Source organism: Arvicola amphibius, chromosome 17 (assembly GCF_903992535.2).
Source record: "Arvicola amphibius chromosome 17, mArvAmp1.2, whole genome shotgun sequence".
Classification (NCBI taxonomy): domain Eukaryota; kingdom Metazoa; phylum Chordata; class Mammalia; order Rodentia; family Cricetidae; genus Arvicola; species Arvicola amphibius.
In genome coordinates, this window is record NC_052063.2 from 23,036,725 (window position 1) to 23,063,946 (window position 27,222).

The following is a 27,222-nucleotide window of genomic DNA, read 5'->3' on the forward strand; positions in this document are numbered from 1 at the left end:
TTTCAGTGAGATCAACAGAACCATTTTTAGAAAATTACTGCCAGACCTGAAGCTAATTTTCCCTCATTCTACAACATCTGTACGGCTCCTATAGAAATCTGGGTTTGAATAAGCCCCGAGGCCTAACAAATGGATGGTGAGGCTTAAAGGAAATAAACACCAAACACCATTTGAAAGGAAAACCACCAGATAGCACATAAGAGAATATGGGCTACAGGCTTTAGAATACATGACAGTTTTTAAAACTTCACAGGCAAAGATAGGAGCAATGTGCTGGGACCATACAGGAAACCTTTACTACATTGTTTAGTGTTATGAATGATGGCTAGTGATAATCCAGGGGCTCCAACACATAGATGCTGATGGCACAGAAATGCCAAGAAAGGAGGACATAGCAAAGGACAAAATTCAAAGAGGAATGGGACCACCAGTCAGCTAGACATGCTGCTGAACTGGTGACTGCTCCCAACATTTTAAATTACAGCCAACTTCCAGACTGTTACTTTAGACTAAATGGATATCTTCAGTTGAGAGTAATCTTTTGAAACTACTATGTTCATTAACCTCTAACACCTCATTGGATACAAAATTTAAAAGGATAAAGGGAAGCAGGAACAGCTCTGCCCTAACAGCCTTTCCTTATGTCACTGTGATAACAACACTGATAAGAAGGCTGTGTGCCACCAGCAACATTCTTAAAATGATCCAGAACTGAGCATGTGGGAGGGTATGATGTCAGTCAAAGTGTTGCACGTATCTGATAATTAAGTTTAATCTTATTTTCATTTTTCATAATATTGGTTAATGACATAAATCCCAGATTTTTTTAAGCTGTCAATAGAATGCCTAAGACTAGTAAATTATGAACACATGCTTTATCCAAGTCCGTGGTTAATGCAAAGGTAAACGGAGCTAGAGTGAATGTTTGCTTTGAGGTGATTCTGTTAGCAAACTCTTTTACAAGTTGTATTGAAAATGAGCCAAGGACTGTTTGAATATTTTCCAGGCATCATCTCATGCAATCCTTCCACAGTTCTGCAAGGGCAAACGCTATTACACTACTTTTCAAAGAAAGGAAAAGGCTAGAGCCAAAAGTAAAGGAATGTGCCCAATCTTGCCAAAAAATTATGAAGTGGGTGCGCAAGAATATAAAGTCAATTCCTGGATGTTCAGATTTGTGGTTTTGCTATTGTTGTTTTAAGGTTTAACAGAAGCTATCTGTGGAAGTGGTTTTTTTTGCATTTATGTGTGTGCATCACTTGTATGCCTCGTGATCATGGATGTTAAAAGATGGCATCTGATACCCTGAGACAGGAGTCCCAGATGGTTGCAGCTTGTCATCTGGGTGCTAGGAACCTTATCCAGGTCCTGATTGCCAGATCTCCAGTACCCAATCTCTAGGCTTAATTTATAATTTCCATGCCATCTGAACTATATGATGAATTCACAAAATGTGGAACCTATTGTTGAATGGCTCTGAATTATTTAAAAGCAGATCAACAATCTACATGTCTGTTGGGTTTTATTCTACCCAGCCTCTTATCTTTTAAACTGGGCACTATATTTTAGTGTCCTTCACTAATAAGCACACAACTCTAAATAATTGGTTCTTGGATTTCTTTTAGACGCTTCAGCCCTGACCTTTTCCCCAGGCACAATTTCTGTTTCAAGCTGCCTGCCTGTCATCTCTGCCTGGATGTTCAGCCCACACACAATATGCTTTTCACTGACTTCTTTCTCTTCACAACCCATCCCTTCTACTAGATCTTCTGTTTCTGTCCATCATCTTCACAGTCCAGTCGGCAGCGCAGACCCAGGAAAAATCATGAAAACAAGCTGCATCATTATTCACACGGTGCTCATCTTTCTCTTTGACTACACTTATCTATTCCTTTGACTGTGACCCCAGCCCCTGAATGTCTGCTCATTGCAATAGGAACAGAAATGACACTTGCCACATTCTTCAGAACCAGTGCAAGCTCCTGTGCAATATTTTATTCACCCTCTGTCTCAAGAGGAGATAGCCCAAGAGCTCCTTCTCTCTGGCTATTAGCATGACAGGACAGATAAAGCTGAACTGCAACAGCTCGCGCACAGCTGTGCTGTGTATCACGAATCAAGGACAGATGTTCGGTAGTGAAAGTCATTGGCACTTGTGGTGTTGAAAGTGTAGATTTTTACACTCACCTTAATGTAAGTGACCTCCACACTTGTATCCTCTGTACCATGTTTACAGATTAAAGATATCTTTATCATTTTGAATGTTATGCAACCATTTACACACAATATTGGGGTTCAAATCTAGGGCCACGTAAATGCCAGGCAAGTATTCCACCACAGAACTATACCCTATTTCCTCTTTTTACTTTTCATTTTGAGACACAGTCTCATAACGTTCCTATGAGGTGGCTTAAGTTTTCTTTGCAGCCGAGGCAGGCCTAGAACTTGCCATTCTCCTGTGTCATCCTCCCAAGTGGTTTATAGTAGAATGTGGGCTCTTAGCACCAGGCTCAGACAAACACATTTCCAGTGCATTTCTTCCCTCCCATTTCCTACCGATCAAGGTGATGCTTTCTGAAGACACATTAGATTATTTTCTCCTAGTCAAACAAGCCATATGATTTCTCAAGTGATCAAATAATGAAAGAAAACGTTTTTTAAATTTTAAAATGTTCTAACAAAAATAAATTGTCATCAACTTGAGTCACCCACTTCTGAGCTGAGTCTTTCTGCATCAATTAACACAATTGAGACCATCTCCCACAGGCATGCACACAGACAAACTAAATCTAGACGATCCCTCATTAAGAGTCTCCTCTCAGGTCACTGCAGACTGTGCCCTGTTGACAATCAAAAGGAGCCATCACAGCAGGCTACACTGTATGAGTGAGCTACAGCCACACCCTTCCATTTGAATGATTTTGAAAAAGTGTTTCCTCTAGTTACTTTCAAGCATGAAGAAGCAGAGTGGATGAAATAATACATTTACTTGGAGTATCTGTTTTGCTAGACAAACGAACAAAAAGATATTTAGTTGAAAAGGAGCACTACTCAAAAAGGAGTTAAATTTTTTGATGAATAGTCTAACCTTCACAATGAAGGAAATGGACAAACAACAAGATTATCATTTTTTTGGCAGGTTAATGGATTGTGCCTATTGTAAAATGCTATAGTTTTAGGATAATAAAGAGATTAACTTGGAAAGGGAGTAATAGTTATTAGCGCGAGTGAAAGTCAAACATTTTTGAATAAAGAGAGTAAAGTTAGTACTAATGACAAATTATAAGGTGTGACTATGAGGATGAGGTGTCACAATCCTCTACAGCTAGGCTAGGAGAATATCAACGTCTAACAAATTATTACTAAGCAGAACTAGAAAGTGAGTAATGATTTGGAGATCAAAGTTTGGATTTTACAGCAAGTGGGACTTGAAGTTCTTGGGTGATCACATTAAGGATAAGGAAGGAACTGTGGGTATTGAATTCTAGGATACATAAAAGAAGGGTGTTTGATAATAAGACAGAAAATGGAGTTTATTTTATGTGATGTATATATAACATTGTATATGATGTGAATATATTATATTGCATTCACATTGTGTATAATGTATATAGACACACACATTCACATTAATGGAGCACACATGTGGGTGAGTCCATGTGCATCTGTGTGCTTATGAATATGGACAGAAGGATCGATCTCAGGTTTTTTTCTCCATCACTCTACTGTCTATATAAACACAGGTTCCTGCCCTTAAATCTAGAGATCTCTCAGTCACATGATAGTCTAGCTCACCAGCTTGCTGAGGGATCACCTGTCTATGTGTCCAGAGTCCTGGGATGACAATAGGTTCACCACATGCACTGGCATTTACATGCATTCTTGGGATCTGAAGTCCCCTTTTCATCGCTTCATGGTAACTGCTTTACTCACCATATCTTCAGCCCAAAAATGAAATTAAAAGGGGGAATTTATAGAATTACAGATGTGTGGAAATATGAATATCAGATATAAATTTGACATATATATTTGATAGATATTTGCTTAGCAAATATACTTCGATAAGACTTTAGTGTAAAAAAATCACATCTGTTGGTCCACAAGAAAACCTATAACAGAAATATATATGTATATATGTGTACATACATGTATATTCATATAACAGAAATCACATATGTATCTAGTAAAAAATAAGAATATCCAAAGCTCAAGTCACTACCCTAAAGTTAGAATTACAAGAAGAGGTTTAAAAAGCATGTTCCTTTGATCAGATGTGTATAGGTATTTGTAAAAGAGGTCATAATTACATTAAGTAATTAACAAGGACTAGTTAATAGAAGATTATCTTTGTGGTGTGGGTGAAGGCAGAAGTATATGCATTGATTACAAAGAACAAGGTCATTGTTGAAGTCTCAGAATTGAGACCTCCTGATGTCCTGGATGACAATTAGGGGCACTAGGTTCTTCCTTATAGAAGCAATGGCATACAAAGCACGTCCACAAGCATTTCTCCTACTTCTAATCCATGTGTCCAATGAGGTTTTCAATTAGGCAAACAGGCTTGCTTTGAGGTTTTAGGAGAGAAGAATGCAAGATACAAAGGTAAATCATGATGGTGTTCAAGATTACAAGACAGACAGCTGACTTGGCTGAGAGGCACATCAATAACAAAGAGCACTTCCTCTGTCTCCCACCACCCACTGTTCACAGCCAGGCGGTAACCACTTGGCTCTCTAAAGCTATGCTGAACACAGAGATCTGCACCTGCCCTAAGTATGCCGTGAGTCCTGAGGTACTGAACTGCCAAGCTCACTATTTATGCCTGTGTAAGAATAACAAAAGGCTTGAGAGTCTTCTCCTTAGAGAAGAATATTCCATGCACCTGGAAAAAAAATTGCTGCTTCTTCCTATTATAATGATGCAATAGTTCAGGTGATCTAAAAAGACATTACTGCAAGGTAATTAATTAAATATTTCACATAAAACATGAAAGACTCATGCAGCCTAGTATGTTTGTCTCTTAAAACATAAAATTCCAACTCTATTTGTTGTCTTTTTTAGGTTTGCTTCTCATATCTGTTAGCTTGGCATGTGAATACAATCTCCGATAGCCACCATACCCCGGTTTGTGATTCCTAAATGCCTGCTGACAGGATTTTGTATTAGTCTGTTTGATCCTATCATGCACATATGCTCAGCTAGATGAAGACACAAACAAGTTTGAGATATTTAAATGCGGCTGGCGATACCTGGAGTATTTCCTTTACCTTTCTGATTAATTTCCCTCAGTAGGCTGCATTCACCACCGTGCACTATGAGACACAGCATCAGAGTGGAAGAAGAGCGCAGGAGCCCCTACGACCAGTAGAATATCAGAACACTATTATCTAACCATGAATAAATTGGTCTGATACCTTGACAAAACTCCAAAGCAGCAACCAATCAAGAACTACGATCATTTTCAGAAAGAAGCTAAACTATCAAGAGAAAAATAAGATGTGAGCATTGTAATCAATACTGACACCCACTGAGTTAATGAGCTGCTGTCATTATTGGAACAATGGAAGAAAAATGTGGAGAAGCGAAAGTCTCCAGACTGCGGTGATTAAGCCTTTAATCTAGAGAACATTTATGAAGGTGAAATTTATTTTAAGAGCATGCCTCCAAATGGAAAACACTGAAAAGTTCATTTAAGATTCACCCTCTGTACCACACAGACAACTTAATCTTACAAAAGGGTTCTATTGATTCTCAGAAACCAAAGATGCCTGCTGCCCCTGCAGCTTCTAAGGAGACTTACACTCTACTTTCCTAGTTTCTACTCGCCTGGGTACATTTTTATATTTTCTAGCTCAACCTACATTATGTGAATACCTGTGAGATGGGTATTTGTCCCCATGGTTATGATATAAGATTCTATTGCCAGAAGAATGGGTGGGGAGAATGTGGAGGCTTATGAGGCACTGAAATATGATAAACAATTTTACCCTCTGTGCTTCAGTTGGTTCACTGAAAACTGCAGAATAAAGTATCTTGGATTATGATGAAAAAGCACTTGACAGAGTACTTGCCATACAGTTAAACCAAAGTCAACATTCTTTCCCTATGCTGAACTATGCAGAGAAGAGAGTAGCCATTCCACAGGCATGGGGCTGATGAACCTCCCTTTGGTACACAGGATGACCTGACCTCTCTTCCAGGGTTCTTACTGTGGATCAATCTCTTCCATGTGGTATCTTGGGATTCTGACTCATTCTCTGATTGAAGGAGCCCCAAGTTCTTTTCCATTCTTATTCATAAAGAGTTTTAAATATATTGACTCTGACTAATACTTTCTTCTAACCAGAAAAGCAGAATTATGTCTTTTTGTAATACACAAATAGTGTACAATCTTATGTATTTGTGTTTTTTAATGCGCAGATGATTGATTCCAGGCCCCTGAGCATGCTAAACAAAAGATCTCTTGCTCATTTACATTCCCAGTGCCAAACATATTCACTGTGAACTCCTATGAAAATAGATTTGAGATCATTCATGAAGACACCATCAATATCAAATAACAAAATGTACTGCCTAGTTTTTCTGATGAAACATTTTCAACCACAACAGACAGATCAATGGCAGACCAATGAAATTTCAGAGACTGCCTTCCCTCAACAAGACCTGAACAATGATAACATCAATAGAAATTCTACTAAGTGGAGGGTGGAATTTCACATCCCCCATCCCTAGACAATGAACTACAAGCAACTAATGACTGCTAAGAGACAGAGAATGGGATGGAGTACCCCAATTGGGTGGCCAATACAAAGTGGTTAGCCCTGAAATCATATTCGTACAGGAAACACTAAATGGACCAAACATCTCTCTCTCTCTCTCTCTCTCTCTCTCTCTCTCTCTCTCTCTCTCTCTCTCTCTCACACACACACACACACACACACACACAGAGAGAGAGAGAGAGAGAGAGAGAGAGAGAGAGAGAGAGACACATACAGAGACACACACACACAAAGCCATCAGTTTTAGAGAGATTGGTGCATGGGAGGGGTAAAGGGAGGAAAGAGGAGTGGAGAATAATGTAATTTTAATTAATTTTTAAAAATAAAGAAAAAAGTCTTTCTGAGATTAGCAGTATCGGGCTTTGTTTTAACACACATTTAATCAGGCACAATGGGCTAATTCTACAAAGGCAGTTCCAAGCAACTAAAGTATAAATCTAAGTCCTCGCATCTAAGAATGCTATGCAGCATTTTCATTTAAAAAACAGACATGTGGGGATCTTAAACTAGCTCACCCTTGTGCTGACTATGAGATTGAATGTTTGAACCAACCTTCCATGCTGAGACAGAACAAGCTGTAAAAGACACAAATTCAACAGCAAATCATATTCACACCCGGGGACTATGAGTGACAGCTTCATCCTAGAGTAATTCCAGAATACTGCATGGACACAGGAGTGTGTTATCTGTGGCAGAGTATTTTCTTGATCTATTTACAGAATCAGCATTACGGTGGATAAAGGCTGGCAAAAATACTTGTTAGACATAGGAAAAAAATGTTTAACTCTTTTTAGCATAGTTTTTTTTAAAATTTTATTGATTTTATTGTGATCTATATTTTTCTCTGCTCCCCTCCCTGTCTCTCCCCTCCCCTTCAATCCTCCCCCAAGGTCCCCATGCTCTCAATTTACTCAGGAGATCTTGTCTTTTTCTACTTTCCATGTAGATTAGATCTATGTATGTCTCTCTTAGTGTCCTCATTGTCTAAGTTCTCTGGGATTGTGATTTGTAGGCTGGTTTTCTTTGCTTTATGTTTAAAAAACCACCTATGAGTGAGTACATGTGATAATTGTCTTTCTGGATCTGGGTTACTTCACTCAAAATGATGTTTTCTAGCTCCATCCATTTTCCTGCAAAATCCAAGATGTCATTATTTTTTCTGCTGTGTAGTACTCCATTGTGTAAATGTACCTGGAAGGCTAGGCTCACAACCAAAAATGTTTTAACTTAATTTGACTTTTCTCTGCTGCTAGAATAACTGAGCATTCATAAGATGGCCGCTATTCTATGAGATCTTTAGAGTTATTTGAAAGCAGGAGACAGTGGGTCTAAAAGATCACCTGACACTACCTCATTGTAGTTCTGTTTATCTGTTCTTCTAATTGAGACAAGCTCTTACATTATAATAGAAGAGAGGACAGAAGAAGATCTAACTCTTACACTTTTAACTTGATCTTCTAAACAAAAGTCAAGTCTAATACAGGGCTCTCTGAGAAAGAATGCCATAGGCATATTGTGGGTGCATAGAACTCAGATATTCAAGTCCTTACCACTGGTCCCTCAGAACATGACCTCATTTGGAAATAAGATCTTTATAGACACATTCAAACTAAAATGAGCACATGACTTAATCCAACAGGACTGATATATAAATAAGGGAAGAAATTTGGGCATAGATACACAGAGGAAGACAACCTGAACAGGTAGCCAAAAGTAGGGAATAGATCCTCCCTCCCTAGGGAAGAGGAACACTTCTCACACCAAGTTTACCACTGTGACAGCTCAAGACAATAATCTCTGTACTTGGGAGGCTGCAACAAGAACATAGTGAGTTTGAAGCCAACCTGGACTACACAAAAAGATCATGTTTCTAAAAGAAAAACAAGGGGCTGAAACCACATCCTTCCTTCTCTTTCTTCCTTCAATTATCTCTTATTGGAGGCTAGCAATGTATCATAGACCCTGTAGTATGGGCTAAGAATCTAAAGTCACACAATATGGGATAAATACTTTCAGTATAAGGTATACTATTAGTTGCTCTAAGTATAAGTTACTATAAAGGCAGCACATAGTTGAATGGAATTTCAGAAAAGTAAATGCATGCTTTGTGACAGGCACTATATCTGATTTGGGGGATCATAGAAGAATTGGAGATAGTTCTTATTCATTAGGTCATAGGACTCTTGAAGGGACAGGTACATCCAGATCCTCTAATAAGATAGCAAATCATGTAATTGACATAGCACAGAAAAGAGACACTGCAGTTCCTGTGTGATCCTAAGGCAAGTTCACAGGGGAGACAACACCAGTGGTAAGTCTATGAAGAGGAATAAATTGTGAGAGATGACATCCTGGGTTAAATATGAGAACCCAGACATAAGCAAAAACACGGACTAACAAAGAATGTGTTTCAGTGTGGCAAGGGAGCAGCAAAAGGTAACCGGTATTTGAAAAGATAGCCAGATCCTGGAAACAACCTAGATGCCCTTCAGTGGAAGAATGGATGAAGAAACTGTGGAATATATACATGCTAGAATACTACTCAGTGGTAAAAAACAATGACATCTTGAATTTTGCATGCAAATGGATGGAAATAGAAAACACTATTCTGAGTGAGGTAACCCAGACCCAAAAAGATGAACATGGGATGTACTCACTCATAATCGGTTTCTAGCCATAATTAAAGGACATCGAGCCTATAATTTGGGATCCTTGAGAAGATAATAAGAAGGTGAACCCCCCCCAAAAAAGATATAGTAATCCTCCTGGATATTGGAAGTAGACACGATCGCCAGGCAAAAATTGGGAACTTGAGGGTGGGGCGAGACGCGGCCAAGGGAAGATGGGGAGAGAAAAGCGTGAAGGGGAGAATGGGGGGAGCTCGGAGGAATGGGATGCTTGGGATACAGGAAGGGTGGATATGGGAGCAGGGAAGCATATATCTTAATTTAGGGAGCCATCTGAGGTCAAGAGACTTGACCCTAGAGGGGTTCCCAGGTTTTCAAGGAGACGCCCCCAGTTAGTTCCTTGGGCAGCTGAGGAGAGGGAGCCTGAAAAGACCAGTTCCTATAGCCATACTGATGAATTTCTTGCATATCACCATAGAACCTCCACCTGGCGATAGATGAAGAAAATGACTGAGCCCCACATTGGAGCACCGGACTGAGCTCCCAAGGTCCTGATGAGGAGCAGAAGGAGAGAGAACATGAGAAAGAAAGTCAGGACCGTGAGGGGTGCGTTCACCCATGGAGACGGTGGGAGAGAATTAATGGGAGATCACCAACTCCAGTTGGATTGGGACTGAAGGAACATGAGACCAAACCAGTCTCTCTGAATGTGGCTGACGGTGGAGGCTGACAGAGAAGCCAAGGACAAAGGCGCTGAGCTTTGACTCTTCTGCATGGACAGGCTCTGTGGGAGCGGTCTCAGCTTGGTTGATCACCTTCCTAGACCTGGGGGGAGTTGGGAGGACCTTGGTCTTAACATAGAGTAGGGAACCCCGATGGCTCCTTGGCCTGAAAAGGGAGGGAGGGAGGGTATGGGGGGAGGGGAGGGAAGGGAAGGGGGAGGAAGAGGGGAGGAGATGGAAACTTTTTAAATAAAAAAAAAAAAGAGTTAGCAAATAAAAAAAAAGAGTAAACTGAGCCCAGAGAAGACAAACGATAAAGAAAATCCATAAACTGCAAGCCAGAACCAGGGGAAAGGACAGTGAGTAGGGACAGAATGGGTAATTCTGTGATTTGGATTTGGTGATGTGCATGGGATGTGTAGGTCTTGGCTTCTCAATCCAGGTTTCCATTAAGGACCTTGTAGAAGTGTGCTTCTATCTCACTGGATTCAAGCCTGGGGTCATGGGGGACTGAGAGTGTATTGTGGTCATGGAAGAACATTTAACATACAATGTAAATACTTCAGCCAAACTAAGAGGTACAGGGAGGTGGGGTGTTGATAGGTGCCACCACACCTAAATTAAAAGCTAATTATGGACTTCCCAGTTTGCAAAAAATCTCTGTGATTTTTATTTTATTTTTTTCTTTGTTTTGCATTCCAACCACAGTTCTCCCTCCCATCCCTCTTCCTGTACCCTTCCTCTCCTCCATCCCATCCCTCACCCATTCTTGCCAATGGGTAAGGGCTCCCATGGGGAGTCAACAAAGTATGGCATATTAAGTTGGGGCAGGACATAGGCATTTGTCTTAAGCAAAATATAATATGTTTTTCGGTCTCCATCTAAAGAAGTCTATAACTGTTACTAGTCACTAATAGTTCATTCACTTGACCATATAAATATCAGGCTGAGATAGGTAAATAACTTACCTAGGTCTTCTAAACAGCAAGTTTCCAAGATACAACCGGAATCCAGGAATCTCTACTCTAAACCCATTTTTAATAAACTAATTTATGGCAAATCATATTCCCAAAACTTAAATGTGTACCAATGATGGGGATTAAAGAACTTGAAGATAGGCTTGAAAACATAGTCTATAATACTAGGACTCAGGAAAATGGGGCAGGAAGGTGTCTATACACCCAAGGAGAGACTGAGCTACACCTATAGGGCTTTTTCCAAAACACCCAAACCGAAGCAAAAACACAAATAAAAAATGTCTTTATGCTTGAGCACATCTTTGGGGTGTCTATAGGGTAAATGACAGTCTTGACTACAGACAGACAGACAGACAGAAGCACACACCTGTTGCCTGGATTATAGGTTCCAAGTATTAGGAAATCTTACTGCTTACGTAAACTTTAAGTATCCCATGGTCAACCCTCATCTGTGCTGCCCCTGAAAGACATTAAAGCTATTTCTTTGCACTTCTTTTTTTGTAGTATTCTCAGAGGTTGTTATAAACATCCCCAGCATAGGTTCACCAAGATCTTTGGATCTTTTGTGAAGATGTAAAAGAAGGCCTCCACTGTTGCCACTTGTGTGACGTGCCACCTTCAAGACCATCCTCAGCAGAACTGAAACCATAGGTGCATGATGTCCCTAGTTTCAAAAACTATGAGATAACTTAATTTCTTCTATTTCTTAAAAAATAAGCTACATAGGCATTTCATTACCATGATAAAAAGACAATCCATGTATTGTTTGTGTGTATGCATGGATGCATGTGTGCATGCATGTGAGCATGCATGCATATATGTATGTATGCATGCATGTATGCATATCTAAACTATGTAACTAGAGACAGTGGGCAAGCCCAAGGGAAGTATGTTAAAACAACTCTGGTTGTCCCTAGGATGGGGAGAAAGTGGGCTATTTTTATATTTCCTTTTCAACTTTTATAAATGCTAATTTTTTCCAATACTTACACGGAAATTTTATAGGAACAAAACCACCAACATCTCTCAGAAGAGTAAACACTCATCTTTAATGAAAACGCTTCCCTTTGCAATTTATCCGAGAAACCATATGGACGTTCTGTGCATGCCAACAGTAAACACGGCAGCTTACTGCAAATAACCGTTTCAAACACAAATTAAGTCAAGCAATAATACAAATGGAGGACAGATGACACCAATAAATAAATCGTGGCGGCCTGTTCTGTAGAGTCACGGTGAAAATGCCACAGGCTTTATCAGGTATTAGCCAGAAGCCCTCCATTTAATGACTCCCGGTTGGTGCCTCAACCCATTAGTTAGCCTATTAAAAAGGGAATTCACCCCTCCCCAGTTCTTAAAAGAAAAGTTTCATATATTCATGGAATTTATTAAATAAAGCTATACAACTAAATTAGGCAACACAATCTCTCCAGTTTTATTGCTTTTCATCTAAAAATTCCTATAGTATTAAAGGTCCAAGTTGCTTTTTCCATTCTTGTAAGCTCTCTGTAAGGATTTATCTTTGTACACAAGAAGTCCTCGTTTTACTCCTTCTTTTTTAAACCCTAGAGCTATTTCCACTGGTATTCAATGTCAAAACAGCTCTAAATGCACAGGCACAGAAGCACAAACCTGCATTCTCAGTGCTCTGGTGGAAAATGGGAAGTTTGAGGCTACCTCAGGCTATACAGGCAAGCCTTGTCTCAAAACAATTGCCAGTATTATGACAAAGAACAAAAATCTGTAACTTGCTTTACTGGCATCGGTAGAGTAAACATCCCTTAGACCAGTGCTTCCCAAACTTCCAATTCTGTGACCCTTTATTAGTAAGAGCTCCTCACGTTGTGGTAACCCTCAACTATAAAATTATTTTGATTGCTACTATATAACTCTAATTTTTCTACTGTAGTTAATCATAATATAAATATTTGTGTTTTCTGATAATCTCAAGTAACTCCTGTGAAAGGGTCTTTTGACTTCAAAGGGGTCATGATCCACAGGGTTAGGACCACTGCCTTCGACACTCCAGAACAAGCACAACTGGGTCTCGTGTGTTTTTACATCTATTGACAGTTTGCAGTGGAAGGAAAATATATTCATATACTGAGCTGACCCACATTTTTTTTCATTTTTGGAGCAGAACTAAGAAGTCTGTTCATATTCTAAGCAGATATTTTTAGAATAACAGAGAAAGTTTTCTGAAAAATCAGAAATTGCCATTAAGACATGAGAATCTTGATCTAATTTATCATTTTAAATAAAAGTAAAAATACAAGAACTGGTTTCAAATAGGTCCTCATGGTTTATTAAGAAATTTTTCAGGCAAATTACTTGATCTAGGAACTCTTCTTTAGACGGATTTACTCTTATTGTGATGAACATTTAGTGTTACTAAAAGGTAATAAGAAAAGCTATCATGGGGCTGTTGCAAGATAAAATAATGTATTTAAACAATATAACCCAAGTACAAACTGGTTCTTCTGTGCTATTTTCATTATAACAATCTTGACCTCTATCTTCTATTCTCATCATTACCATTTTCCAAAGGTTCCACAATAAATCATATTGCAAACATACAGTGGAGAATCCTATATAAACTAGTATACTAAGACTATGACTTTTATTGAGAAAACCATTACAAAAAGACAAAGTTAAATTTTGCCCAATCTTAATATTAAGACAGTTCTGAGATGGGGTTTACGGTTTAATTCAGGAGACCTTAAAAATGGGCAAATAACAGAGTCTGGTCTCTAATTCTTAACCATCCTCCCTTAACCTCCAAACTTCCAAAATGCTTACAATTACACTTGCAGTACCACCCTTAATAAACTATACATACATATATATTGTATATGTACATTCATATATATTGCCTGCCCAACAAGTTTTTCAAAGAGATCATGTAGCATTTATAACATTTGTATATTTGTTCTTTTATTCTGAAAGATACTGAAGGAAATTCCAATTAAAGCATGTTTATGACCCAGGATACTTGCACTGTCCGTGTAGGTTTTGAATCGACAGTATTTAAGATTTTCACAATCCTCATTCCAGTGACCTCCTAAAGTCAAGACTTCTGAGTACAGTATCTCAGTGCATGTGTGGTATGATCTAACTTTAGGAGTTATGCCTCCCATGAAGCTTATATGTTTATTCACTATGGGATCAGCCAGCCCTGATTATTGGGTGAGGGGAAGTTCAGCATCAACACATAGGCCTGATATGTGAGCAGAGTAGAAAAGGGAGGATAAAAGGATATCAAAAATAGTTGTTACAGGTCCCTAATATTTTCCATTTCTCTCTCTTTATTTAGAGGCAAGATCTATGAGCAAAATGGCAGGCATTTGACTATAAAATTAAGTAATGACATTTACTTTATCTATTTTTACATCAGCCTATTACTTTTTTATTTGCTTTTAATTACTATCGAAAGCTAATAAGATAGTGAAGGAAATACTGAAGGTATGGGACTATACTGATTCTGTGATTACACTAGAGCAAACCAACACGGAATAGAGAGAGTCATTATAGTGTATGTAGACAAAAGGCAAACAATGAATCAGAGCCATAAAATATTTGCTTGCTCTCTTAGGAGAAAAATGTTGACTTTATTTTTTTTTCTGTGTGGAGAAGGTATGGGAACAGCAAAGGCTTCTCCCCTCTCAGGCATGCTTCGCCACACAGTTACTACAATGTTCTGTGAGTTTCTTTGCAATGTCAATGCTCTGCACATTACTGTCAATGGTAGGTTTAGAAAACTGGCGTGACTATATGCTTCTTTATTTTCTGTATGAAGAGCAGCCACCTCATTTCCATCCTTTGATAAGATGTACCCAAGGATTTCTAAACTCACACTGTATTTTGGAAACATTGGTCTCATCCTGTGATTCACCTCCATCTCAACTCAGCTTGTATCCAATCTTTATCATATGCAAGAATAATAATTTCAATCTTCATCATTATACACACACACACACACACACACACACACACATAGTCACAAACAGTGGCATATGCCTGCAATCTCAATAACTCAGAGGAGTGGCTGAGACAGGCTAAGGAAATCCAAGGCTAACCTAGACTATGATCCAAGACCCCATCTCAAAACTCAACCAACTAGACAAGCAACAAACCAAAAAACAAGAGCAAATCTTATTAGAGTCAACCAGCCAGTTGTCAGTTCTGGGAAAATGTACTTTCTCTGCTCTTCTATACAAGCCACCAAGTAAGACATCAGAAAGCATGTCCACTCTTGAATTTCCTATAAACTAATTGCTTCAAGTGTTAACTGCCTAATCAAAAGTTATGTCAAGTAGTCTTAGTACTAAAAGAATAAAGTGCAAATATCCAAATTTAATATTTTGTGCTTCATATCCTTTAAACAAGGTATGAAATATTATTAACTCATATTATCACCCTTGTTAAAAAATTGCATACAAAATTATACACTTAAAAAGTGTTAAAAGTCACTAAAGAGAGGACATCTCAATTCCAATGCCCAAAAGATTGAAATGAATGTTTCAACAAAGAAGTCATATGTGTGTATGTGTATACACACACACACACACATATACACAGACACAATATACTTATAAGACAAAACTGGAATTATCAAACTTTGCTGCCAGGAATGGTTCTATGTGGCAATTTGGAAGACAGGCAATAATTTTAAAAAGTTAAACAAACTTTTCATAAGATTTAGACATTAAATATCTAGATATCAACCAGGGAGAAATAAAACACATACCCCGACACAGACTTACCCATGAACATTTATAGCAGCATTATTCTAAATAGTTTGAAAATGGGAATAATTAAATTGTCTACAAACTGATGAATAAATAACACACAATACCATCATTAACCACTTAATGATATAACACTTGACAGTAAAGAATAAACTAGTGAGATATGCTATGTTCTTGAACCTCAGTTGTATACTTAGGGAAAGAAACAGGCTGCGGATCATAGCAACCCATTCATGTAAAGGATGAAGAAAAGGCAGTTCTATAGACAAAAGCACAAGTGTCGCTGACGATGATTGAGTATCTGAGTGTGGATCGGCAATAGACACTGGGGATCTTTCTGTGGTAAGGAAATATTTGATGGTTGGGTATGAGCAGTGTTTGTGTGTATTTACTAAAAAGTCTCTCATGTATCCATTGAAAGTGGATAACTTTTGTCCCCTGATTTTGATCTTAATGAAGTTGATAGCATTTTAACTAAGCTTTCACTAGCTCTCTGGAAAAGTTTTATCTGTAGTACTTTCATTAACATTCAGCCATAATTGTCAATTTGGACTGATTTCTCAGGACTCCAACTTCAATTTCAGTAGCAATTGAGTTTCTACAGAGGAACAGATTTAGAGGTATTTTTCCACTCTTCTGTAAAGAGCACCTTTTCTGTTTTAGATGGAGTTCTTTTAAACCACTTCTCCTCTCAACAGTTACACCCTGCTTGTCTGTCCAGACATCCACAACAAAATTCTATAGACTTGGTGGCTTTGAAATGGCATCAGTTTGGTTCTCAATTGTAAAGGTTAGAGGACCAGAATGCTTTGAGACAGCAGATATGTCTGGTGAGGTTCTGCTTCCTGTCACAGACAGAGATTTATTTATTTATTTATTTATTTGCTTATTTATTTACTTATCTATTTATTTGGTGATAACTTGTCATTGAAAGAAATCATTAGCTCTCTGGAGACCCGTTATCTATGAAATAAATACATTCATAAAGATTCTACTCTCATAATCTAATGTATTTCCAAGACAACACATCTAAATATCAAGAGGAGGGGTATAGTCATCAAATCAATTGAATAACTATAATCTCTTTCCAAATTCTTTTAGCACCCTACATACAAAATCAACCCCTTATAATGCTGTGGTCCTTTAATATAGTTCCTCATGTTGATGATTTCCAGTAAGGAAGAGGCAGAAAAAATAATCTCTGAGATACAGCAGAGCAGCTCAGCAATCATATTCACTTTGATCTGGTCCTTGCCCTCACTACTGTCTTCATGGACTTCAGCCTTCCCCTCATTGTTTTGACCTTATTGCTTCCCACTTAATTCTCCTGCTTCCACCACCTGGCATTTCCCTTTACTACTTCATGGAAACTAGGATAGATATGGTGACCAGTAAGAAGCCAATGCTGGAGCCATTTCTCCACAGTATCTGGCATTGCTGTCTGTTCTCTCTTATTCCATCTCCCATGTTTCAGTAATTCTGATTGTCCCTCACTCTACATTAGAGCTGAATTTACCTCCTCAATGGTTGTATCCTCTTTATTTATCTTTGAGATGTCAAGGATGCATATTAAGGGCTTGGTTGATCATTTTAAATAGAAATTCAAGTGTGATTTTTGTGTGCATAGTGCTTGTGAACATAGCAATTTTACACATTTTAATTACTACCAAATTACAAGCCCTAGGCAAGCTTGAGGCCAGCTCTTCTCAGGAGTGCTCACTCAGTTTTGGGCAATGACCTTAGGTTTGCACTGTTTGTATTAAAGTTAACTGGGAGACTGTGAGAATAGGTTTTCACAGTTCTACCTAGTGAGATGCTTCTCCCAACTGATGACATCACATTCTGCAGTGACATCATCACCAGTTGTATCTCTTACATTGGCTCAAGCGAATTCATTTTAAAACACAATAATAGTATGTGCTTTTGTTTTTTTTTTTTTTTTTTTTTTTTGGTTTTTCGAGACAGGGTTTCTTTGCGGCTTTGGAGCCTGTCCTGGAACTAGCTCTTGTAGACCAGGCTGGTCTTGAACTCACAGAGATCCGCCTGCCTCTGCCTCCCGAGTGCTGGGATTAAAGGCGTGCGCCACCACCGCCCGGCTTGTGCTTTTGTTTTGACACTTAAAAATGAATTAAAATGAGAAAAACAATCATCATTTACTACTTAATTGACTAGGCCTGACACTCTTCCTACTTTATTTCTTCTCATTCCCACCTATGCCTTAACTATAATGTTGCTACTATTATGAATCATAATGTAAAAATTTGGTGGTTTTATGTGGCTCCTGTGAAAAAGTCATTCAATCCCCAAAGTGATTTTGACCCTAGAGGCTGAAAACCACTGCTATAATATATACACAGAAAACCTGGTGCAGACCCCTGCAAGCCCTACGCTTGCTGCTTCAGCCTCTGTGAACTGATATAGGCCTTGCTCAATTGATTTAGAGGGCCTTGGTTTCCCTGGTGTCTTCTACTCCCACGTACCAAACTTTTCTCTGTTTTGTTGTTGTTCTTCTCGCAATTCCTTCTGTCCTTCTGACCTTCCCCTATGCTATGTATCAGGGCATCTCAGGCTTTTTGAAAGAACTTGCTTAAATTACACTGTTTTTGCAAGTCTTTCTTTATACACTAGCTGTCTAGTTGATTAGCAGAGTTCTTGAAAGCCTCCAGCCTGCTTCAGTGATTACTCATATTCTCTAATCCCAGGTGACAAAGGACACAGAGTTAGGATGGGGTCATACAGAAAATAAAGGTACCGTCATTGATGCAATACTATACTTTGCACATACCATTGCCGGCTGCTGAAAGCCCTGCTTTTCTGGAGGGGTATTTATTTTCAATTTAGTAACAAGAACTATTCAACTATTCTTTACTGCCTAACCATATTTCAACCATAAGTTCTTCAAAATGGAATCTACAGGGTTAACCATAAATAATTTGAGGACTGGAGAGATGGCTCAAGAGAGACTTAGGAGTACTGATTTCTCTTCCAGAGGATCTAAGTTCAATTCCCCATATGGGGCTCACAGTCATCTGTAATTCAAGTTCTAGGGAAATTGATGACCTTTTCTGGTCTCTGTGTGCCCTTGATGAACAGACATACATGCACAAAAAACATGCATAATAATTAATATTAAATAGAAACAAATAGAACATATTGTGATTCCACTCAGATAGATCAGGTGTTATGTCAGTGTATTTTACTTATATAGAGCTTTTATTGAAACTGAAGAAATAAAAAGCTCAGAGGTTAAGAGCATTGCCTGCTCTTCCAAAGGTCCTGAGTTCAATTCCCAGCAACCACATGGTGGCTCACAATCATCTGTAATGGGGTCTGGTGCCCTCTTCTGGCCTGCAGACAGAATATTGTATACATAATAAATAAATAATATTAAAAAAAGAAATAAAAAGAGGACCATCCAGTTGGAGAAAAAGCAGTATAACTTAAAAAAAGGGATGTTAAGTGGTGTTTAATATTCTCTATAGTATTAAAATCTCTTTAAATAGTATCATAGTTTTGTAATTATTGTTTCTATTTAAATCTACATTTCTGTATCTTAGAAGCTCATAAGATCATTTGTGAAACTTATCTGAGAAATATTCATTGAATTTCTTTAGGGTGGCAGTCATTGGTGATACAAAACTAGAGGTCAGCCTACACTCAAGAATCTCACATTTCTGCTCCTCATCAGGACCTTGGGAGCTCAGTCCGGTGCTCCAATGTGGGGCTCTGTCATTTTCTTCATCTATCGTCAGGTGGAGGTTCTATGGTGATATGCAAGAAATTCATCAGTATGGCTATAGGAGCAGAAGGAGAGAGAACATGAGAAAGAAAGTCAGGACCGTGAGGGAACCTCCAGCTGGCGACAGATGGGGAAGGTGACTGAGCCCCACATTGGAGCACTGGACTGAGCTCCCAAGGTCCTGATGAGGAGCAGAAGGAGCGAGAACTTGAGGGAGAAAGTCAGGAACGAGAGGGGTGCGTTCACTCATGGAGACGGTGGGACAGAACTAATGGGAGATCACCAACTCCAGTTGGAATGGGACTGATGGATCATGCGACCAAACCCATCTCTCTGAATGTGGCCAACAGCGGGGGCTGACTGAGAAGCAAAGGACAATGGCTCTGGGCTCTGATTCTTCTGCATGGACGGGCTCTGTGGGAGCCTTCTCAGCTTGGTCGATCACCTTCCTGGACCTGGGGGGAGTTGGGAGGACATTGGTCTTAGCATAGAGTGGGGAACCCTGATGGCTCCTTGGCCTTGAGAGGGAGGGAGGGGAGGTATGGGTGGAGGGGAGGGGAGGGAAGGGGGAGAAGGAGGGGAGGGAAGGAGGAGGAGGAGCGGAGGGAGGGGGGAGGAGGAGGGAAGGAGATGGAAATTTTTAAATATAAAAAAAAATAAACCATGAGAGAGGAAAAAAAAAGAATCTCACATTTTCTGAGCAAAAGAAACATGCAAACGCATAATTGTAAATGTGGTGGCACAACAGAAAGATGAGGAGAATGTTTGGAGGGAGGTATGCCATAAAAGTGAGCTGGAAGCCGGGCGGTGGTGGTGCACGCCTTTAATCCCAGCACTCGGGAGGCAGAGGCAGGCGGATCTCTGTGAATTCGAGACCAACCTGGTCTACAAGAGCTAGCTCCAGGACAGGCTCCAAAGCTGCAGAGAAACCCTGTCTCAAAAAACCAAAAATAAAAAAATAAAAATAAAAAAAAGTGAGCTGGAGAGGGTGGTACTATGATGGAATCACTGGCTTCATAAATGCTATATGATCTGGTGTGTGTGTGCGTGTGTGTGTGTGTGTGTGTGTGTCTGTGTGTGTGTGTGTGTGTCTGTGTGTTTATGTTTAACAAATTTTCCCCATTGTTGTCCTCCTTCCTCTTACTATATAAGATTGAAGGTTCTGGAATAGAATAGTTAAGGCAACTCAAAGAAAATGAGTTTTTATGTGATTTCAATTATAGTAATTTCTTCTTGGTTGGTTATAGATGAAAGAAACACCTTATATCTGTATTTTCTTATCCTACTTTTTACAGGTATTACAACTAAAGAAACTGTCTAAAATGAGAAGTTTACCAGAAAGCTATACATACCTATGCTATTTTAGAATATTCATTTTTGATTGAATCACTTTATTTTTTCATTGTTTTTATTGAGCTATATATTTTTCTCGGTTCCTCCCCCTTCCTTCACCTCCCCTTCTATCCTCTCCTTTGATCCCCACACTCCCAATTAGTCAGGAGATCTTGTCTTTTTCTACTTCCCATGTAAATTAGATCCGTGAACGTTTGTCTTAGTGTTCTCTTTGTTGTCTAGGTTCTCTGGGATTGTGAATTGTAGGCTGGATTTTCTTTGCTTTATGTCTAAAAGCCACTATGAGAGAGTACATATTATATTTGTTGTTCTAGGTCTGGGTTACCTCACTCAATATGATGTTTTCTAGATCCACCCATTTGACTGCAAAATTCAAGATGTCAACTGGGAGAAACAACTAATAAATGGGACCTCCTGAAACTGAGAAGCTTCTGTAAAACAAAGGACATAGTGAACAAGACAAATAACAACCTACAGAATGGTAAAAGATCTTCACCAACCCCACATTGGAGAGGGCTGATCTCCAAATTATACAAAGAACTCAAGAAATTGGTTGTCAAAAGAACAAATAACTCAATTTAAAAAAAAATGGAGTACAGACCTAAACAGAGAACGCTCAACAAAGGAATCTAAAATGGCTGAAAGACACTTAAAAAAAATGCTCAATATTCTTAGCAATCAGAGAAATGCAAATCAAAACAAAAACTCAGATTATATCTTACACCTGTAAGAATGGCCAAGATCAAAAACACTGATGACAACTTATGCTGGAGAGGATGTAGAGTAAGGGGAACACTTCTTCATTGCTGATTGGAGTGCAAACTGGTACAGCCCCTTTGGATATCAGTATGGCGATTTTTCAGAAAACAACCTTCCTCAAGACCCAGTAATACCACTTTTGGGTACATACCCAAAAAAATGTTCAATCATACCACAAGGACATGTGCTCAACTATGTTCATAGCAGCATTAGTTTCAATAACTAAAATATTCATTTTTAAATGATATAAACCTTGATTCATTTTTGTTGACGCAGTTTTAAAACAGCTTCAGAATTATCTAAAATAAAATAGAACTCTTTCAGAAAAAAATGTTAAACACTATAACTTTCTATGTAACTTATACAAGTGAATAATGTATTATTTTGACTCCTTAGACTACATTTTTTTACATATAATCACCAAAAGTTGCGTTCCATATACAATTCCTTCCAGGTGTGATAAGTATTTATTTTAATTTAAAGATGTTGTCATTGGTCTATACTAATATTTCAAGATTTCTTTGACCTGGAGCCCATTTTGCATGTTTAAATGTTGATGTTTTGATGGGCACTGCATCTAGCAATCAGTTTCATACAATGGATCTTAGTGTCCTGTACATTGAGGATCTAGAGAGTTAGCTGAAGCTCAGATTGCTGGACCCAGCACCAGAGTCTCTTACTCTCTAAGTCTTGAGTAGATCTAGAAATGTGCATCTCTAACCTGTTCTCAAGGCTCTGCATCATTGAGGGTTAGGGAATCAATGTTTTTGAAGGTCCAATTTCATTAGGTACCTCTTTGAATTTTAGCGTTTTGCCTGAAATTCATCAGTTGGAATCCACTGTAAGCCTTAAAAGTGAAGAAAGTGGGGGTTCTTTCATCACAATGTTATGACCTTTAACATTTCCTACTGCCAAGTAGTAATACATAGACAGTTCGGTCTAATATGTAGCCTCGTATATTAAATGTCTTTTCCCCTGATACTGTCTCCTCCCACACATTCCATTTCCTCTACATATTATCCTTAAAGTGCCTGGGCTCTTGCCTCATTTTATTTGCTTACCTTACAATGAGGACCCTTCTGTTAACCTGACAGACTATATACACTAAGCGAACAGATTACTTACGTTTATTCACTAAAACAAGCTTTTGTTAAAGCCTCAATGCATGGTGATCATGACATCATTTGTACTGATGACTAAAGACAGGAAATGTGTTTAGGAAGAGGCATACGTCCTGATAATGTGACTTTGAGCGGAAACTGTAGGCAAAAAGGCCAATGGTTTAGCAAAGAACACACAGGCAAGGAGCAGCAAGTCAATGCCCTGAGTTAATAATTAGTTTAAATTGTTTGAAGGATGGAAAAATACCAGGGGTTAGGGATGAAGTTTGCGTAATAGTCAGTGACCAGATATGTCTGTGAATTCAGAGTGCAGAGGGGAGAAATGTTTCCACACATAGTTACACACTCCAAATGCACACACAAAGATATATATACATACATACACATAGAGAGTCTACAGACTGGGATAATGGGTAGAGAAGGATGAGAGTTGTAATTGCTCTCCTGGTTGACATGATTTATAAGATATTAATGTAGAATGAGCCAGACATGATTTATAAGGTATTAATATAGAATGAGTCAGAAGAATTCACTACCTCCCTTTTGGGTACAGCTATAAAAAGTATACTAGATGTACACACTCTTATTTATGTACAATAAGACTATCTTAAGTTTTAAGATGTCTTTGTCATCAATGACCAATTAAAGAACTCTTCTGTGTATTCATATTACTTATAGAAATGTGCAATGCCAGCCAGGCGGTGGTGGCACAGGCTTTTGATCCCAGCTCTCGAGAGGCAGAAGCAGGGGGAATCTCTGTGAGCTAAAGGGTAGCCTGGTCTACAGAGCTAGTTCCAGGATGGGCTCCTAAGCTACAGAGAAACCCTGTCTTAAAAAAAAATAAGAAAAAGAAAAGAAATGTGCAATGCCTCCTTGCTCAGTAAAATGAAAGTTTGGAGTGAAATACTAAATAAATCAGTATCAGAAATATATTTTATGTTAGTTGACAAAGACATGAATCTCAAACAATTATGATTCTGAGAAAAGTCAACAGAACAGTTCCAGTAAAAAAGACTATGTCTTAAACACACACACACACACACACTCATTCCTTAAGGAAATGGAGCTAAAAGAGAACAAGATGTTAGCCTAAAGCAAGAGCAGCATGTCTTCAAAGTACTCTCAAGAGAAGTATCGAGCTTATTGTACTTATTGTAATTGATGGTTTGAAATGCATTTTTATACTTGCATAATTAGCCTCCAGGTAAATCTAAGTGCATCTGAATTGATGGATAAACATTACCAACGTGGGTTTTTTTTTCAAAATAGGAAAATTAATATATGTTGCTTTTAAGTTTTCTCTTATAGCAACTGAAATTTTAAATGCTTTCTATCAACAATGTGTTTTATTGGCATTACCGATCATGTTCTAGCAAATGAAACTGCTTTTGTTTTGAAAATATTGCAAAGTAGAAGTTATGGTTTACAGAGCAAATCCCTTGTGACGTAATTTATGAAATGACTTCATGTACAACAGCATCTTCTATGCTGATAGCATTACCTGTCAGCATCTACCGTCACGTCATGAACTCCTCGCTGGATGACATCCCTGGAAGCTGCTGGGTCTGGTACCCGGTTCAGACTCCTGGTATAGAGGTTGAGTCCGCCATCTGTCATGTACCTAAAAGGAATTGCCAACATGACATAATTAAGAGAAAATTCAATGACCTTATCTACATGACTTCATATACCTACCAAATTGTAAAGTTTCAATAACTACTCAAAACAAACTCTACAAAATGTATACTCTCATTAGAAAGTAGTAAAAACTTACTTAAAAATCAAAATTCTTTACCAAAAAAAGTCAGTAACCTTTACAAAACCCATTAGTTTCTTCTCTTATCAACAGTTTTAACAAGTTTTGGAATCATATATCTTGTGCCAAATAACAGAAAGGTAATTTCATTAGTTAAATGACATTTTTACTACTTGAAGGTCACAGAATTAATGAAACTTACTAAAATTAAAATTAATTTGTTGGACAAGCAAGTTATTCCATAACTGGTAATTTCTATTAAATTGTAACGAAAATGTATGAAATGTCCTATATGTTGCTAGGATCTATTTTTTGTTTTGTTATTTTTTTGACATGGTTTCTCTGTGTAGCCCTGACTGCCCTGGAACTCATTCTGCAGACCAGGCTGGCCACAAACTCAGAGATCTACCTGCCTCTGCCTCCCAAGTGCCAGGATTAAATGCGGTGTGCCACCATTGTCCCATTATAACCTATGTTAAGTCATTTAAGTATATCAACAAAGGTATCACCATTTTAAATGAAGAACACAGATATTATAACATTTAATAGCATTCTCTCTGTAGGCATCCTTTCCCACCATGTCCCTTTTTCTAGTTTCCTGGACCCTGCTGGTACCCCAAGTTAAATACACAACCTAAAGGTTTAAAGCTGGAATATACATATGAGCTGGGTTACATCTATATAAACACACACACATATGTAATATATAGGTATATTTCCAATTCCATCCATTTACTTATAAAGTTCATAATTTTAATAGCTAAATGTCCCATCATATATATGTAACACATTTCATTTATAGACTGATTTCATTTCCTAGCTATAGCAAATACAACAGCAATGAACATGAAAAAATGCTCTTGGAACATTTCCTAACAAATGAACAAAAAGTTGGGTGGGTGATGTAGCAGGAAGGATAGGCAGAGTGGGGAAGTGGGGAAGGGAGTGTGGGTATGATCAAATCATGTTGCACGAAATTCTCAAGCAACTAGTGAAAGTGCAAAACAATTAAAAACTTAGATCGCTACTAGAGGAAGAATGGAATTACATTGATATTACTCACCCTGCACAATAATCAACTCAAAATGGATCGACGACTTTAATTTAAAACATAAATATGGGCCCAATGATGACTCACTTGGGAAAACTGCTTGCTGATAAACTTAAAAAGCTGGTATCCAACATGGCAGGAGAAAAAGCTGTCTGTCCTCTGAGCTCCATGCTACTACATATACCAAGGTAGTAGACATGAACCCACAAATACATACACACACAAAACACACACACACAAACAAACACATACACATGTGCATCCACACAAACGCATGCAGACACAGGCACACAGACACATGCAAACACACACATAGCCATATACACACCACACAAACACACACAGATGAACACACGTACAGACATACACACACATACACATTACACAAGCACACACTAAATATATAAATGTAAAACCTTAAATGTTGAAACTGCTAGAGTAGAGAATAAAGAAAGCCTTCAAATTACAGGGATAGGTAAAAATTTTCTTAAGTGGACTCCAGTAGCACAGGAAGTAACCACAAGAACTGACAAAGTGGTGTGAGAAGAATAATAGAATACATGAGACATAAAAACAGAATGGATTGTACACCTGCAGTGGTGTAGGCAGGGAGGCAGAGATAGCATGCAGGTGGGTGCAGAATGGAACCAACCAAAACTAAGTATGTGCAAAAATGTCATGAGAAAACTAGTTACTTTGCCTGCTAATTAAAATAATTAATCTTCAAAAAGAATTTGTTTACCACATTATTGTGTGGGGTAAATACAGGTAGCTTAGTTGTTTGTTTGTTTCTAGACAGGATCTCACCCTGCATTCCCACCTAACCTAGAACTCTGTAATCCAGAGTAACCTCTATCTCATGGCAATCCTTCTGCCTCAGTTTCATGAGCATTAAGTTTATAGGCACGACCCCTAGCTTTTTATTACTTTTAAAACCTCGAGGTTTGTTCCTACCACTTTTACTTTTATTGGTATACTGTTGAACTTGATGCTCTATCTATAGTTCTGCGAGGTACTAGCTGTGTGGGCTCTGAAAGAATTCCCATTATATATGACAACTGCTTAAACTGTAAAATGGAAATGACAACAGTAATAAGCTTACTTCTGGTTACATTGAGATAGCAATGATAAAAATCACGTGGGGTATATCAATATCCCAAAAAGAAATTGCTGATGGCATTATTATCTAGGTTAAATATATATATGTATACGTATGTTATATGCATATGTATATAATGTATATTTATATGTATATGGTGTAAACATGCATGTATATATTTGTGTATATATATGCATATGTATGCAAGTATATATACATTTGTGTGTGTGGTATCTAGGTGATAAAGAGCATTGCCTCTCACGGAATAGCACTGTGTGCCTAGTGACTGTTTGGCTAGTGTTTGTTCTATGAAAGTTTCTGTGTTAACACAAAATGCCTGATAACTTGAATATGAAACCAGAGTCAATGCTGGGAACTTGTTGAGTTCACATGAAAGACACACTCAGGTTCTAGAGCCTCCCAGTTGCTGAGCCCATGTCAATCAGCCCACGTTATTAGGAGAATTGAGGGAGGAGTCAAGGGACTAAAGT

At 38.3% G+C, this 27,222-nt stretch overlaps 1 protein-coding gene across 1 annotated transcript in view; it reads right to left on the reverse strand.

The window, feature by feature from the left end:
* Positions 1 to 27,222, reverse strand: part of Nav3 (neuron navigator 3) — a 583,384-nt gene that overhangs the window by 118,152 nt on the left and 438,010 nt on the right. The window contains exon 13 of the mRNA XM_038314956.1: positions 24,327 to 24,446. Within this exon, the coding sequence (XP_038170884.1) occupies positions 24,327 to 24,446 (120 nt within the window). The remainder of the gene's footprint in view (positions 1 to 24,326; positions 24,447 to 27,222) is intronic.